The sequence below is a fragment of the Clarias gariepinus genome, chromosome 5 (genome assembly GCF_024256425.1).
Source record: "Clarias gariepinus isolate MV-2021 ecotype Netherlands chromosome 5, CGAR_prim_01v2, whole genome shotgun sequence".
Classification (NCBI taxonomy): Eukaryota; Metazoa; Chordata; class Actinopteri; order Siluriformes; family Clariidae; genus Clarias; species Clarias gariepinus.
The window spans coordinates 6,110,037-6,128,910 of NC_071104.1; the positions used below are offsets into that span (position 1 = coordinate 6,110,037).

General features: G+C 36.8%; 1 protein-coding gene across 1 annotated transcript; it reads left to right on the forward strand.

The window, feature by feature from the left end:
* Window positions 1-2,886: 2,886 nt before the first annotated feature.
* rpe (ribulose-5-phosphate-3-epimerase) lies at window positions 2,887-18,063 on the forward strand. Its single transcript, XM_053495722.1, has 6 exons — window positions 2,887-3,037; window positions 4,007-4,086; window positions 10,114-10,253; window positions 12,541-12,675; window positions 13,949-14,035; window positions 16,353-18,063. The coding sequence occupies exons 1-6, from the start codon at window positions 2,916-2,918 to the stop codon at window positions 16,473-16,475; spliced, it is 687 nt and encodes a 228-aa protein (XP_053351697.1). The 5' UTR covers window positions 2,887-2,915; the 3' UTR covers window positions 16,476-18,063.
* Window positions 18,064-18,874: the final 811 nt, after the last annotated feature.

Sequence of the window (18,874 nt, forward strand, 5' to 3'; positions counted from 1 at the left end):
TGCATTTGGTTTAATTGGCACCTTTTTGCTGTTAATGGAAGATACAGAAAATGCGCAGGGCTATGGGAGATGAGGAGTGCATGTCACATCTACGAAGTTTCACTGCCTTAGGGACTTGGCCCTCTGAGGCAGGAAACAGACCAGCATCACATCATATTACAGATTGAGAAATTAATTGATTAATTATGTAATAGACATGTGTGTATGTGTGTGTGTGTGATTTAATTATTTTTTTAAATTACAAGACACCATTTAAACTTAAATGTTTTTGTTCATGGTGTTGGTTTAAAGCCAAACTTAAGCTTGACTCTGATACACACAAGAAAGGTAATGTTAAATCTATTTAACTATACCTTTTTACGCTCTCAGCCCCTCCCTAGCTCTTCTGCACCGTCCAGAGCTTCCGCATCATATCTCGCTCGTCCCAAGATATATATTTAGACTGTTTCACCTCTGTCGCTTCCTCTATCTTCTTTGTCAGTAAATGCCACAATCTTCTTACCTCTGGCTCCTCTTTTCTCAACCAAACTCATACAGTAGCCACTTGTGTCTACTGTTATGACTGCTGATCGGACCACCAGCTATAACCCCAGGAACACCTGAGCGACAGGACATTTGGTAGTTTATACAACGTCATGTGTAGTATTTTCTTGCTTGTGGTAGTATTGTTACTGATTTATATTTTATGTGCTATATTTACTAGGCTGTGGATGGACTGAGTGGACAGGTTTAACAGTCAGCAAGCAGTATGCCAGCACCATCAGAGCTCTTTGTCAAAACTTTCTGCCATATGACAAGCAGTGTATGGCATACTTTGCTCGGCATCAGGTGTGTCTGACCACTGGATACTTCATACGGTACATCCCGAAATTCCTCCAGTGAGTTTTCTCCAGGTGTGGTAACCATGGCATGTTGCAGTGGTGTCAAAAGTATTCACATTCATTACTTGAGTAGAAGTATAGATACTAGGGTTTAAAATGACTTCTTTAGAAGTTGAAGTATCAACTCAAGCTTTTTACTCAAGTAAAAGTGTAAAAGTACTGGTTTCAAAACTACTTAAAGTATAAAAGTAACGTGAGGGGGGAGAAAGCATTAAGGATAAAAGCTTAGGCTGTGCCACGGGCCTATATACTGCACTAACACCTCATAAAAAATAAAAAAAATGTGTTGTGTTTTTGTTGTATTTTTTATCGGCCAAAGTGATTTGGGATACTGTATATGGCAATTAAAAAAGAATGCATTTTAGTACAATGAACAACATATGTACTACTGAGCATTAACGTTTTTCAAGATATGATAACTAGTTGCCTATAAGTATTTTAATGGTGCAAAAAGTCAAACTTCAGAGGCGTGTCATCAGTAACCTTTATTGGAATGTAAATGTACATCCAAGCTTAGCTGCAAGAATCTGTGAGGGCAACATACAAGAAAATTAGTGTACCCAGGGCAGGCTTAGTAACAGTTACCCTTGTATGGTTGTCTACAATAAACATTAGTGCTGTCAGAATGAATGATTAATCCAAGTGATTAATCTGTTACCTTCCTCGCTGGTGCTTGGTTGTGACATTTCCCTCGAATCTTGAGTCTCTATCACGGACATCTTCATCTACTTATCACCTTATCAACCAAAAAATGCTATTTGATTCAAACGTCCTTGCTGGAGTGTGTGACGTGACGTCATGTGCAGGTTCATACCAACCAACCAATAGGGTGTCGGAATGGTATGTTTATACTTCTCATCCAACCACAATCTAATTCGCTCCATCCGGATGTTTTTTTTTGTTTGTTTGTTTTTTGAATGACAAGCTGAATTTTTTTGCCTTCATTCATGCACAGTCACAGTCATTTAAAACAACAATGAAATTAGCAGTCTGGAGAAACAGCAAAGGCGGCAATAACTCTCATTCCACATCATTTTTTCTCAATTTTTTTTCCTCCTACCTTTCTTGTCCCGGGTATACCTGACCTCATACCCTAAGTTTTCTGGGATAGTCTCCAGGCCCCCTTGTGACCCTGTATACAGGATTAGGCAGTATAGACGATGAGTTAGTGAGTGAGGTTAAACAGTTAATTTCCCCGGTTTCCTCCCACAGTTCATTAACATGCAGATTAGATTTATTTGCATTCCCAAATTGCTTGTGGTGTGTGTGCTCTGCAATGGATTGGCACCCCGTCCAGGATGTACCTCGCCTCGTGCCCTAAGTCTCCTGTTATAGGCTTCAAGCCCCTGAAACTGCTCCTCTGTTCAGCGAAAACACTATATAGTGGATGAGAAGAATTGTTTAAAATGGATTGTACTTTGGACAAAATCCTTCTCTTTCCTACTACATCCACAGCGTCAAGCTCCATGCCTAGCACAGATCAGGCCTTTTTAATTGACTTGTCCTGTTTGTTCTTATCAGACACCTTAATGTTACCACCCCAACAGACTACAGCGTAAAAAAAATGACACTCGCCACAGTGGTTTCATAGAACATCAGTAGAATGGTGTCACAAAAGTTAAAAGACCTGAGCTCTTGAAGAAAGTACAATCGACTCTGTCCTTTCTTGTAGAGCGCCGTTGTGTTGAGTGACCACTCAAGTTTGTTGTCCAGATGGACTCCCAGATATTTGTATTCAGATATACTCCTGCCTTTGTGCTCTGCGATTAGCTCGCCTGGCACTGTAGGTAATCACATGTGGGGCTGAAATCAATTCTTGCAACCAATCAGAACACAGAAGGAGGATTTCTCTGCGAAAATTATTTTTATGTTACTGTACTGTACTTTTAATGCCGGTTTTGCGCTCCAATCCTCCAGGTGGCGGTAATGTAGCTTCACCCTAATTTGCCAACTGTCAAGTAAAACAGAATCACTGATAGTTAGCAAAGCGCGCATGCGCAAATCTTCCAGTGCGGTGTGTTCTGCTCGTGAGCGATGGCATACACAGCTAAAATTGGCCCGTCTATTTTAAGTAGCGATCTTTCCCAGCTGGGGAGAGAATGCAGGCGGATGATGGAGTGCGGTGCGGACTATTTACATCTGGACGTAATGGACGGGTGAGCTGCAGCAGGTCTTTGTTTTTATAATAACTGTTTATTTAACTTTGTGAGTTCAGCTCGCTGCATCTCTTCCACGCGAGCAGGTTCAAATTCCTGCATGATGGTTAGGGCTGGGCTCAAAACCCATTATTTTACATCTATACAGTTTTGCTCTCATCTCATGCAGTGAAGTCTGAAGAGAGAGGCTTTACATGTTAGCCTGCAGGGTTAGCCAAATCAACACTATTGAGCAGTGAGACGGAACCCGAGATCCTGAGTTTATCTGATCTGGAGAGCAGTAGTGCAGGGTGTGTGTGTGTGTGTGTGTGTGTGTTGGAAATACTGATTTGTCTGTCAGATGTATAAACATGGCAACAGTGCAGGTATTTAATTCGGAAGGAACAACATTAAAAGTAAAAACACTTTTAAACAGTAAGCAGCATAACACAGGATGTAAAACAAACAGATAATCTTTGAAATCAATCGATCACCTTCAGTGTCTTACAGTGCAGTCCACCTTACTTGCTCCTAAGATTACCAAGTCTGGATAAATGCAGAGGGTTGTGTCAGGAAGGGCATCCGACGTGAAACATTTGCCAAATCAATGATGCGAATCACGAATATTGATTCGCTGTGGCGACCCCTGAAAGGGAACAGTCGAAAGACAAAGAAGAAGTTTAAGTATGTATGAATCTTAAGGGATGTATAGTTACTGTATAGTATAATATATAACATATAATTCATAAAATCTTTATCATTTTGGCGAAAAAGTTGCCAAATTATGTTGATTCTTGTCTACTGAGATTTTTTTAGGTCAACTTTGTTAGATGCTGCTCATACCCCCTTATATATCACAATATATAAAAGATGGCAAGTTATGATTTCTGTTTACACGATCTCTTAATATACCTGAAATCACCCTGCATGTAACAAAGTTGGACTTAAATTAGTAAGCATCTAACAAGCAATTCTCCAACCTATCTGAAGGCATTTTGTTCCGAACATCACGTTTGGCCACCCGATGGTAGAATGTCTACGGAAAGCTGTGGGTCCAAATCCTTTCTTCGGTAAGTTGTAGTTTGCATAGAGCATCTAACATTAAATTCTGTGTTATTCTGTGGTGTTATGCTAATCAATAATTTTTTTTTTAATGGAAACAATAATATTTGCATAGCCACCTTTGTACATATGAAATGTATGCTGATGGTATTTTGTTTTGTCTGATGCCATGTATAAGTATAATTCTTAACAAACATAAAACAACTATAGTATGAAATGCATACTCTAGCCATCATAGCAGGTAACCAGTTTGCAATAGATGGCACTGACACTTCACTGTTTGAGAGAGAAAATGTGTCACACACCTGTTTTAGCTACCTAGCTTGTAAACTCAAAAAAAAAAAAAAACCTTTTTTTCTTAGTTACAGACCTTTTCCAAGATCTGTAACTAGTTTGGCAAATAAGTTTGGCCTTGGATTTTTTTGTAGAATGGTCCCAAACAATTCTGTACATATGCTGTAAATGTAAATCAGTACATGAATTCATTTAATGTCTGGTTTGAATAGGGTACAGAATCAGTTCTTCTGTTTCTGCACATCAGATATGGCACAGATGTTGTAGCTTCATTTCTCTCTCTCTCTCTCTCTCTCTCTCTCTCTCTCTCTCTCTCTCTCTCTCATATAACCCATGCTTATTTATTAAAGGATGAAGAAGCCCCAAAATGTCAACGCTGCAGAACTACCCTAACCATAAAACACATACTTTCGGACTGCCCAAGTTTTAACAACTTAAGAAAATAATTTCTACCGGAACAAGATTTAAAAAACATATTCTGCAAGCCAAAGCCAGAAAAACAATTTCTGTAAAAAGTATACGTAAAGAACCAAATGTAAAACCTTGTTCTTCTGACCAAGACCATGCTCTTATGTGACCTATTATTATTATTATTATTTTATCCTTTTAACTTTCTCACTACTCTCTTAATCACTTACATTATTATAACATAATAAATTAGCTTAATATTTGATGTGAATCTTGCCATGAAATAGCCTGAGAAGCTGATATGGTAATAAACCCAAATACAAACAAACCAAAAAATCTCTCTCTCATCTCTCTCTCTAGTATATACATATATACTGTGTGTGTGTGTATATATAATATATACGTATATACATACACACTTTGCCTTTAAAAGAATCGCAGCAGAGCCGTGTTTCCGTTAGTGTATGTGTGTAAAGGCGAGGGGAGGGGAGAGGAGGCACACACACTCACACACACTACACTATCGGAATCAGTGCTTTTTGACAGAGAGAGAGAAACAGAATTTTTAATAAGGAAGATCTCTACAAAACACACACACAAAATAAAAGATGCTTTTCGCAGACACCCGGTTACAACATAATAGTAAACAGTATGTGCACAGATATTAACTATACGAGTGACGCACATGCACTGAGACCGAGCATGGGAGACGATTACCCACAATTCCGCAGCGCAAGAGAGAGAAGAGCCATTGGCTCAGTTGTGATCAGGTGACACTCAGTGTCAAATCAAGAAACGCATGCATGCCACATGATACTTGATACTTGGTACCCGTGAATCAAGACTCGCTCGTTTAACAAGGCAAAAGTTGTAAAAAAAATTTGCTCATCTTGCGGAACGCTTGCAAACCGGGTTACTCACAATCCGAATTCCACTGTATATACTGTGTGTGTTTGTGTGTGTGTATGTATGTATATATGTATGTATTTGTATATGTATATACACACAAACACACATTTTTTTTAATGAAAATACTGAAAGGTGTTTTAATTCTTGTAACAGTCTTGCCTAAAGTGTGTGTATAAATGAATATAAAAATGGTAAAAGATAAATTGATATCTTCTGAAAGATTTTTTTCAAGTTGTTATTGCCATAAAGTTTTTGACTACAAACATTTAAAGATAAAAAAAAATCTGCTTCCTTTGTTCTGCAGTGTACTTTTGTTTTGCAGGATTATGAGTTTATGGGTTTTTGCATTACTGATACCTTGTGACTATTCTAATAATAATGATAGTAGTTTGAGTACAAAATCTGCAGGTTTTTCCAAGAAACAGTGACATATAATTGTTAGTAAGAGAGTTTTATTTTAGACTTTTACCCCAGAATGGTGAGTGCTGTATTACAAGCAGAACGTTCTTTAACAAATGACTGGATAAGCAGTGTGTCCAGTTTATTAAATTTATCACTCCCCCTGCTTCACATTGCAGGTGGAAAAGCTTTGACAAGGTAAGGTATTTTTGTTACCTTACAAAAATATAAAAAGGGTTGTAAAGACTCTTAATATCCACATATCCACAGTAGGTCACTTTGTATGTCCTGACCTTTTTTGGCTGGTCTTTTTATGCAAATAATCTTTAATCAGAGATTATTACTGGTGTGGATATGTACTGCTAAAACAGATGGATGGGTACAGCTACATTTATGGTATTTTGAACATTTTATATATTTGACAGTTAACCCCTTCTTCAGCATTCTTCCAATCAAGCTGCAAATAGCAAAGTCCATTCTTATACTCAGCACAGTTACGTGTCAAAGTACGAATTGATAATTCAATGATTAGTTTAAGTATATGTACAAATTATTTATCAGGATTTAATGCTCATTTAGAAAAATGCATACATTATGCATACATTTCTACAATTAAGACTATTCTTAAAACCATAATTAAATCTGTCATTTTTTATAACAGATCAACAAGATTCCCACTTTTTTTCCCACTGGTGCATTGCAGTACAGTATGTTGTCACAGTAATGATGGCTCAGTAATCTATTCAGCTGGACACAGAATAACATTGGTTGTAGACCAAAGACTGGGGCAACATTATGCATGTTAAAGTGATCAAATATACTGTTTTTAATACTGTTAAATGTTTTAATAAATAAAACTTTACAGAAATAATTTTTTTTTAAAGGAATTTTCTTTTTTAAAAGAAAAAAAAAACACTGCATCTGTCCCTCTATAGTTTCGGATAAATGCCTTTGTTGATGATGCTTAAAGTTTGTGGTCAAGTCTATAATTTATTTTTACTACTTAAATAATGTCAGCTAGTACCTTGGCTGTATTCCTTGTTCTGGTAAAAGACTTTTGGAAATTCTTAAGATGGAATGTTTTCATGCTCGGTGCATGAGTTCGTACTGTGAATCAGTCAACACACCTTAAAGTTTAATGACAACTTAGAACTTCTATATGTTTTCTTCCATGACGTGCTTTATTATACATGGGTTGGTTCTGGCCGAGCAATCTGATTGGATAAGAGGAGTTCCAGGGGGACATTCAATTATACAGTATGCATCACTCGTCATCCCAGGTGTTCTACAGTCGTTAAGCTGTCAGTCACAGCATAGGCAGTCTGCAGTAGGGTACACACATTGGTTGCGTGTGCGCGCGGTTGTGTGGTTGCGCGGTTGTGCGTGTGTGGTTGCGCGCGGTTGTGCGTGTGTGGTTGCGCGCGGTTGTGCGTGTGTGGTTGCGCGCGGTTGTGCGTGCGTTACTTACACTCCGCATTCATCATGATTATTAGAAAAGGCGATCTGCAAATATTCATAGAAAAAGAAATGACACTCACTGAGCCTGGTGAAGATGAAGCAGGAACACAAAGCGTTGGTACAGATCCATTTTTAGGAGCAGCTTCGTAGCAAAACCTGCTTTATATTGACCCGCGTTTATAAAGCAGTCTGGTGAAAAATTATTAGTGCAAACATGAACGCATTTAAGTAAATCGGCGGTGACGTTAGCTTCAAAAACTAAATTCAGCCACTGCGTCCTCAGCGGCTTAGATGTCGGTAGTAAGTGACAACTGCTGTGTTCGCTATTACACCCAACAACTGTACACCACACTCGCTTAGACGACATTTCACTCCAGCGGCGAAAAACAATGGCTGACAGCTTCTTCTCACTCGGGGCGAGTCTTTGCTAAAACACCAGTGTCAATCAACTAGTGTAGGAGCGGCCTCTTGTGGTGTGGCGTCACATCGACAGGCATTTGCGATTGGCCTGATTTCAGAAGGGGCATGTTATTGTAATAAATGAAAAGAAAATCACTGGGCGGCTCTTTATCATCATAGAGTGGTTGTGTACGCACTCTCCTAACACACAGTTCAGTCCAAACAGCTTAAAAAAGTGCATGTAGGCCCGTATGACCCCTTTAACCATGGTGCCCTGCAAAGAAACGCGTGCAGCCATCATTGCGTTGCATAAAAATGGCTTTACATGTTTAGGTGTTTTACAAACACTGCATGTTCCAATGCATGGCAAGGATATTGTGGCTACTAAGATTGCACCTAAATCAACAATTTATAGGATCATCAAGAACTTCTTCATCAAGAGGTTCAATTCTTGTTAAAAAGGCTTCAGGGCGTCCAAGAAAGTCCAGCAAGCGCCAGAATCGTCTCCTAAAGAGGATTCAGCTGCGGAATCGGAGTGCCACCAGTGCAGAGCTTGTGAAGTGAGGCGAAGACTTTTGGAAGATGGCCTGGTGTCAAGAAGGGCAGCAAAGAAGCCACTTCTCTCCAAAAAAAACATCAGGGACAGATTGATCTTCTGAAAAAAGTATGGTGAATGGACTGCTGAGGACTGTGGCAACAGTTCTCCTCATATTCGCCGATGAAGCCTCTTTCTGATTGTTTGGGGCATCTGGAAAAATGCTTGTCCGGAGAAGAAAAGGTGAGAGCTACCATCAGTCCTGTGTCATGCCAACAGTAAAGCATCCTGAGACCATTCATGTGCGGGGTTGCTTCTCATCCAAGGGAGTGGGCTCACTCACAATTTTGCCCCAAAACACAGCCATGAATAAAGAATGGTACCGAAACACCCTCCAACAGCAACTTCTTCCAACAATCCAACAACAGTTTGGTGAAGACCAATGCATTTTCCAGCACGATGAAGCACAAGTGATAACTAAGTGGCTCGGGGACCAAAACGTTGAAATTTTGGGTCCATGGCCTGGAAACTCCCCAGATCTTAATCCCATTGAGAACTTGTGGTCAATCCTCAAGAGGCGGGTGGACAAACAAAAAAACACTACTTCTGACAAACTCCAAGAAGTGATTATGAAAAAATGGGTTGCTATCAGTCAGGATTTGGCCCAGAAGTTGATTGAGAGCCCAGTCGAGTTGCAGAGGTCCTGAAAAGCAGGGCCAACACTGCAAGTCAATCTCTTTGCATAAATGTCATGTAATTGTCGAAAAAAGACTTTGAAACGTATGAAGTGCTTGTAATTATATTTCAGTACATCACAGAAACAACTGAAACAAAGATCTAAAAGCAGTTTAGCAGCTAAATTTTTAAAAACCAATATTTGTCATTATCAAAAATTTTGGCCACAACTGTACTTTCACCCCTGTTAATTACACTAACTTTTCGGTCACCAGCTTCTCCATCGTGGTTAGTTCGTCATGGAAGGATATGTGGTGTTGGAGAAAAGAAATTTGATTAAATGACATATTTGTAATCTGTTGATGATTAATGGTGTTTGTAGAACTGTTGTGTAAAAGCAACACTGGAGGGTGTGCTGTACTACTGCATAATAGCATGGATGATTACATTATAAGTATTCTTTGCCTGGAGAAAAAGTTGGGGTGCGTTGTTCTGGTGTGAAATGTACCTGTGCACTACTACAAAGCATAATGCCTGTACATGGGAGGGTCTAAATATATGGTATCAGATTTTATAAAAAAATAAAATAAACAGAAAAATATAATTAATTGTTTTTATTTTTACCTTTAGGTGGACACAATTTTTTCAGTCATTGTTGTTCAATTGAAGAAGGTACAAACTAGGTTTCTGTTCAAAAATAGCTCTGATCATCTCAGGCTGTAAAAATGTGTCTTGGTGGGAAGTAATTAATTAGGCTTCTAATGAAGGAACATGGTATGTGCAGATTAAATTAAATTGTGACTACTAATTCTTATTGTACACCTCTTTGTTTACAAGAGATTACAATTAATAGGTCATCTAGAGTGTGCAGTACAATGGTTGAGAATTTTTTAATCATTAAGCATTTGCCAATCTTGATTGTAAAATTATTATTATTGTTGTTATTTTTATTTTTCAGACATGCACATGATGGTTTCCAGACCAGAACAATGGGTGAAGCCAATGGCAGCTGCAGGAGCCAATCAGTATACATTTCATTTGGAGGCCACTGCGAATCCTGGGAACCTCATTAAGGAAATTCGTGAGAGTGGCATGAAGGTATGGGTTTTTTAGGTTATGCTATTCTTATACCTAATTCTTTTTTTTTAAATTATCTGTATTTACTTTGGTTCAAGTAGACATGAAGGGGAAGAATCTGCAAACGAGCTACATTAGAATGAACTACTACCTTCTTAGGTCTTGGACCATTTTTGTTCAGTTTCTTTACCTTGGTGTACAAGGTAGTGTTTGCTATCATTTGGCTGTAGATTAAAAAAGTAGAGCAGAACTGAAGTAAAATCTCAGAAGCATGTAGAGAATAATAGAAGTGACACAGAGTTGATGTTTAACCATCATAACCAGCCAAAAAGCCCAAAACAGTGGGGAAAAAATCCTTAGGAAAAAAGGGTTCTGTGCATCCTATAGTGCTTGGGCCCTAATAATTGTCTTATTTTTAAATTAACATATAAAAATATAATGGTAAACCATTAAGATCCACAGGATTACTTAAACAGACTTCAACAAAATTTATAAGCTAATTTAAATTGATGAGTCCTTTAAACTTAGATGGAGTAACAGTGTTAAATGTTAAGGAAGAGTTCGTTCCAGAGCCCTTGCGCCCTAAAGAATGCTCTCGCACCCAAGACTGGTACTGTTAGAAGGCCACCCGAGGCAGATCGAGTGGAGGCATATGGTGTGATCAGTTCAGTGCGGTACACCTGAGCAAAATTATGTAAAGCTTTAAATGTCAATAAAAGATGAATATAAGATACTAGAAACCAATAGAGTTGAATTAAAAAAAGGTAACATAACATCGCTTTTACTCTTTCAACAATATTTTTATTGATTTTAAACAGGGATACAACGGGTAAACATGTAAAGTTTTAATACAGATTTTAAAACCCCCTTATAAACCCCTATAGCACCCACCCCGCCCCTCCCTAACTCCAAGCCAGCTTTACATGTATAAGAAAGGCTAGACGCCAAGCATATTATAAAGAGAAAAATGAGGAAAATAAAAAAAAAAATGGAGCTGGAAGTCTTTTGGTTCTGCGTGCAAAAAAATAACAACTGAATAACAACATTGCTTTTAGTCAATATTTAGATTTCATTTATGGTGCAGGTTAAACAGACTGTGATTCACTCTTTGATTACCGAACAGGGAGTGTATTTGGCTAATGACGAAAGAAGTACAACTTAGCATAAACAAGGTGTAAACATATACAGTAATATATATCTTATTTTTCAATATTAATTAATTTAACTAATATTATGAGATACTGGATTTTTTATTAGTTATCCATGAGCTTCCATAACCATCAAAATTGAAACAAAAAAATCTTGAAATATATTTCATTTTGTGTATTGAATCTATAATAAGAGTTTCACTTATTTAATAAAATCTCGAAAGGACATTTTCACAGCATTCAAACTTTTTGATTATGGTATTTTTTTATTGCTATATTTTGACCTTGAATTTAAGTGACGCACTGTATGTAGTTGGGTTAATTGAGGTTGGGTTTAGTTTACTTGTACCCATAGGTAGATTTGTTTTGCAGCAAGATGACGCACATTTATGACCAGATGTAATATAAGACAGCACCATACTAATAATTAGAACAAACAGAATAGACAGAACTTCTAAGGGGACATGTCCAATATTTCTAAAACTAATTTTTATAATAGCAGCAGGAACGATTCTTATCTTTTATAATGTTTTGTTCTGTACCTTGGTACTAAGAGAGGAGAAACTGAAACTCCCTGAAACAAGAACGCTGGATAAAGCTATGGCTCAGCAATCAGCTGACCTGACTATGTCTCAATTTGATTCAATGAATTTCTGTCCATTAAAGATGCATGACCAAACCATGCCATCATATAAACAGATAAGATTTACTCTTTAAAAAACATGATAAAACACGATTATAGCTTACAAAAGAACAGTTTTTTCTTAAAAATTACTACTGCTGATGTCCCTTTTTACACACAACTTCACAGTTTTATTCAGAATTTTGAATCATTGATGGTCCTTAAGTATTTACAAGTCTGCACATGTACAGCATGCTAAAATCAGGCTGTTCTAAATGCCTACTGATTAAAATGAGATTGGATTTTATTCAAAGTGGAAGAAAAAACATAACATTTTCATGCAGATGTTTAAAAAAGGATAACACAGTAACATCTCAATAAATTATAATATTATGAAAAAGTATAATTGAAATGGTGTGAGTGGCAAAGAAATAAATGACAGTTAAAAATATGCCTGTATATATGTATAGTTTTTTTTTTTTTATAAATATTTTGTTTATGTAGTGTAGCTGTATGCTAATAAAAAAATAATTTTCAGGTTGGTCTGGCTATCAAACCTGGGACCACAGTTGAAGAATTAGCACCATGGGCTGGGCAAATTGAAATGGCTTTGGTTATGACCGTGGAGCCAGGATTTGGTGGACAGACGTTTATGGAGGACATGATGCCAAAGGTGTGTTTATGCGCACACTCCTTCTTTTCCATTTATTATTACAATTAGACCGTTTATAGTACCCAATAGCATGTAGATTATAGAAGATTCAGGGTGGACTCTCTTGGAGATTTATATTTTCTATTTACACGTTGCAGTAGCAATATACAGGGTGATTCATTCGAAAGAGGCCTCGGATATTTTGTAAGAACTCTCGCTATAATGAAGCAATCTGAACCAAAAAAAAAAACTCTATGTACCTTGAGGTATGTGTAATCGATTGCAATACTGGAAGTGATGTCCGTTTTCTGCCAGACACATTTCGACCTGGCGCTTCATGTTCCTTAAGGTGAATGCAGGCGAATAGCAGATTATTACAGAATATTCGTGCCTCACTCTGTATTTTTGATGCCAACAAAACTCTGATTTGACATGAATTGTTATAACTGGCCTTTTATTCTGTAGTCCTTATTGTAAACTGATATGTGTTATCTGAATAGTATCATATTTTAGAAGAGTAATAAGGTAAATGAGGAAGATAAATTAAACAATCAATAAATATTAATGACTTATATTTAAGTTGCTTTTGCACTGAATAATTTCTACAGTCTATCAATACTGTCCTTAGCAGGAAAATGCAAGGGATTCTTCCAGCATTTTCCCTATTGTATTGCATTTGGTCATGTTTTTAAAGCTTTTAAATTTTACAAAAAAATTTCTATAGCTTTATGCTAATAGAACATTACACATTCCTTGTAAAAAAAGGTCTGTTACCTGAGAGGACTGTCTAAAATACAGTACAGTAATTATATCTGGTAGTGGTTTGGTTGCCAAGATTTAAATATTTTAGTTACATTTTGAACATGGCACTAATAAATCAGCGCATGTACAACATGGCGGGAGCAGATGAAAATGGTTAAATTTATGAGACATAATTATACGTTTGTCTGAAATACACTTAAAAACTTATGCCAAGACAAGGCTCATTTACCACCATCCAGAGTGTCATTAATGTTTGGCCAGGACCTTAATAATGGGAGCGTCAAACCACTCTTCCCAAAGACTTTTAATGTGGTTAGGGTCAGGACTCTGTGGTGGTCAATTCATCAAAATTAACTAAAGCAAACTAAGTTTTTATTACTAAAAAAAACGGGTGGGTTGAAACAAAATGTGGCCTGTTTTAAATTGTTTAATGATCATGGGCTAAATAAGATAAACCAGCTGTGGTTTCCTTATAAACAGGCTTTATTTTATAGGGGACTGTATTATAATTAATGATTTTTATTTCCTATAGGTCAGCTGGCTAAGAAGTCAGTTCCCTTCCCTAGATATTGAGGTAGATGGAGGAGTTGGACCAGACACTATTCATCGCTGTGCTGAGGTATAAAATAATGAATATTATGCTATATAGTCAGACATGAACAAATAAAATCCCTATACCTTTTATATAATTTAAATAGCACTATTAAGTATCTACTTGTAACTTGATTGTCAGTATACCTTGTCAGCATGGTCCTATTGTAGCTGAGGTTACCACAGTCATTCCACATAAGTTGTTTCTGTTGAAATTACTACAAATGCCATGTTAATAATTGGCTGCAAGTTGTAAGCTCCTTTTCAGGTGATCCAATCACAGACACTGATATTTTATTTGTGTGTGTCTAACCCCTATTAAATTGAATATATTTGGTTAATTAGGTGTTATTAATGGACTGCAATTTTAAAGACTTCTATTTATACTTGACTATATTTAGCCCTATTATTCCCAATAAAAGATAAGTTTATTTACTTTATTACCAATTTAGTGTGAAACAGGCATCAAAGGCATTAAAATAAATGGTTCCTTCCAACTGGTGTAAACATAAATTGTTGTTGTTGGCTGCTTTCGGCTTCAAGGGGTAGCCACAGCGTACCATCCGGTCCACACAAGCTTGGCATGGGTTTTACGCTGAATGCTGTACCTGACACAACCCTCCCATTTTATCCGGGCTTGTGACCGGCACTGCTGGGGTTTGGGCACTGCCTGGGTATTGGGAACCCGGGCGTTTCACATGGCAGGTGAAACACCTACCACTGACATAAACATAAATTTCTTTATTACCAGTGCTCCCTTAGTGTAAACATAAATAAATAAGTAAACTCATTCAATATTTTCAAGCAGATGTGTGTGTTTTTTTTTTTTTTTTTTTTTTTTTTTGCTTAATAAGGGAAAAAAATACCACTATTATGAATATTTAGATTTCTTTTCATAAGATAAGTAGGTATTAATAACAGGCTCTTTCTCCTCTAGAGCAGTGATGTTTTGGGGCTGTTGCTGGGCAACACGGACTTTCAACTCCCTCCAAAGATTTTCTATGGGGTTGAGATCTGGAGATTGGCTAGGCCACTCCAGGACCTTGTAATGCTTCTTACAAGGCCAATCCTTCGTTGCCCGGGTTCATTGTTTGGGATCATTGTAATGCTGAAGGACCCAGCCACGTTTCATCTTCAGTGCCCTTGCTGATTGAGGTTTTCACTCAAAATCTCATGATACATGGCTCCATTCATTCTTTACTTTACACGGATCAGCCTATAAGATCAGTGTCCCTTTGCAGAAAAACAGCCCCAAAGCATGATATTTTCACCCCTATGCTTCACAGTAGGTATGGTGTTTGGATGCAACTTAGCATTCTTCCTCCTCCAAACTCGAAAAGTTGAGTTTTTACCAAAAAGTTCTTTTTTGGTTTTATCTGACCATATGACATTCTCCCAATCCTCTTCTGGGTCATCCAAATGCTCTCTAGCAAACTTCGGCCTGGACATATACTGGCTTAAGCAGAGGGGACACGTTTGGCACTGCAGGATTCAAATACCTGCCGGGGCAGTGTGTTACTGATGGTAGCCTTTGTTACTTTGGTCCCAGCTCTCTGCAGGTCATTCACTAGGTCCCCCCGTGTGGTTCTGGGATTTTTGCTCACAGTTCTTGTAATCTTTTTGACCCCACGGGGTGAGATCTTGCATGGAGCTCCAGATCGAGGGAGATTATCAGTGGTCTTTTATGTCTTCCATTTTCTAATAATTGGTCCCACAGTTGATTTCTTCACACCAAGCTGCTTACCTATTGCAGATTCAGTCTTCCCAGTCTGGTGCAGGTCTACAGTTTTGTTACTGGTGTCCTTTGACGGCTCTTTGGCCATAGTGGAGTTTTGAGTGTGACTGTTTGAGGTTGTGAACAGGTGTCTTTTATACTGATAACAGATGCCATTAATACAGGTAACGAGTGGAGGACAGAGGAGCCTCTTAAAGAAGTTTTTACAGGTCTGTGAGAGCCAGAAATCTTGCTTGTTTGTAGATGACCAAATACTTATTTTGCAGAGGAATTTACCAATTAATTCATTAAAAATTCTACAATGTGATTTTCTGTTTTTTTGTTTTTTATTTTGTCTCATAGTTGAGTTATACCCATGATGAAAATTACAGGACTCTCTCATCTTTTTAAGTGGGAGAACTTGCACAATTGGTGGCTGACTAAATACTTTTCTGCCCCACTGTAAATGGAAATTGCCCTCTGACTCCTGAATATATATACTTCAGGATATCTATGACCTGACCAGGTCAACCTTGATATAATTTTGAAAAATTGGCCAGGACGCCCAAAGTTCAGAAATTAAGTTCTTGAAAAATTGTCTAAATGTGTCTGTTTTCTCTTTTTTTTTCAGGCTGGGGCCAACATGATTGTGTCAGGTAGTGCTGTTATGGGCAGTGCAGACCCTCGATCTGTGATTGCACTCCTCAAAGATGTCGTCCTTGAAGCTATACAGAAACGATCTTTAGACCGCTAATAATAATACTTTTTCTGGGACCAGCATAATCTTGTCAATTTTCTTGTTAATTAAGCCTGACAAATCTGTTTCCTAAGACTGTTTACTTTTTTTTTCTTTTTTTTTACCCTTTCTTTTAAATGCCAATACAGCCTTCAAGACCTTAGAGTTTATGCTTGCTTCATTTGGAATATTGTTCTTTTAGCCTGTTTTATGCTAGTAGATAAATGCCCCAGCCCAAGCAGCTCTAGAATAGTTATACCACTAACTAGAAATATTACAGTTTAAGGTGAATTATAAAGAAAGTAATTACACGAAGAGGACAGTAATATTCATGGATAAGCTTGTACATTCCATTCACTTGCTCTTAAAAAAAGTGACAAACATTAATGTAAATAAAGAATGAGGTATATGTTACTTTGTTTTTTAAATATATAGATGGAAAATTTCATTTTATTTTTTTCTAACCATTTCCCATAAAATCCCTGTTACAAATGCAGTGACTTAAAAAATGCTGCAATAAATGGTTTATTTTAATATTGCATTTAGACATAAGATGTGTCTTTGAATTGGTGGTTGGTGGTTAAAAGGAAAATGTCCAAATATTTCTCATGCAGGAAAGAGACTACAATAAAAGACAACCAAATGCATTTAATACCTCAAACAATATGCAGTAAAATGGCAAACACTCAACACTTTTGAAATGTACACAAGAAACTTTATGGGTTACCTCCTATAGTAATTGGGTACAAATTACGAGAGACTATGCAATTATATTTTATTTAATATAACTGTTATCGTTCTTATAAAAATTGCAGTATTCTGTAATTTTTTATCAGTAAAAAGCCCAAATAGTTTGACCATGTATTAAGACCACTTCATTGTTTATTGCCTGTTCTCTTAATGCTGCAAAGAAAGAATATATGGGAAATGGGAATTCTACCAAAATATAAAATAAAATTAAATTAAACATTCTTGTGGTAAATTCAGGTCACACTTCAAATGACACTCAATATTACCATAACTCCCCACAAGCAAAGTGGGGAGCTTATAAGAGGAGAGCCTCCCTCCTGCTGTTTCGCTCGATATTTTCCGTATTTTGACCAAAAATTAAGGCATCCAGATCATTGTAAAATTTTAGATTTAAACAAATTTATTACAATTTAAGGTGTGATTGACTGGCATGCTAAATGTGTTTTGGGGGGCGTGTATCTGTTCTCATGCACCGGTGAAGCTTATTCTTCGAGCAGTCTGTATTCTCAGTACTAAAGTTATAGTATTTTAATGTGTTTAGCATTTTCAATTCTGTCAGACTTGTGAATATTATCGAAGTAAACGGTGCAGTTTAGGTCAAAGATGCATACATGGTCAGAGTCTATGCTGCATAAATATAGAAAGGGTAAAGATTAACACACTTGGTGCAACTGAAGTAAAACCACAAACATACTGTAGATTTTTACCCTCCAGATCAATAATTGTCTGCTGTCAAAGAAAAATGAACATTCAAGTGCATTTAAATGTCTGTACAAATCAGATCATGTGTCAAACAGTGGGACTGCAATACTTAAGTGTATTCAATTAAACAATTACAATAAAACAATTAAACAATTGTTAAGGTCACAACGTATATAAACAGTAGGGATGCACAGATTAAAGAATTCTGGAGTTATTTCGATACATATGTTTAAAATTATAATTGATGTCGATCTTGATGTTTTAAATGCTTGATATTGAATGCTTCCTTTTGTGCCAGGAAAAATATATAATAATTTGACATTTTTTAACATCTTTAAGCCCTTAAGCACACCATCTTTTAATTCAATCATGCAGATTTGTTGAAAAAAATATTTAATATAATCTTATATTACCGTGGGCAAGTTTCAGCCTACACTGATATGAGACATACTTTATGTTTCCAGCGGCTTGTTTCTCCACAAAATAGTGATATTACAGTACATATAAAAACAAATATATTAGAAAAAAAATGCACAAACACATTTCTTTTTAGTTGAGCTGATACTAATAAACGTGTGTAAAAAAAACTATGGGTGTTCACACACACACACACACACACACACACACACTACAGAGTAATAAGGAAGGTTTGGCTGGTGTTCCTGTAATTAATTTGATTAGCTACTACTTAATGAGTATAATACCTATTTTAATGAATATAAAATTCAGTTTAATTTTTGGTGCTTTATATAAATTATATCTGAAAAATAGTCGATTAATTTTTATTTATATAGCGCTTTTAACAATTGTCATTGTTGCAAAGCAGCTTTACACAATAGGAAAAAAATATGGAAATTTGAATGAAATATGAAAAATATGTATGAATCATAATGATCAGATTGTCCCTGACGAGCGAGCCATGGAAAAACGGTCCTGAGGGAAAAACTCCCTGAGATGGCAATAGG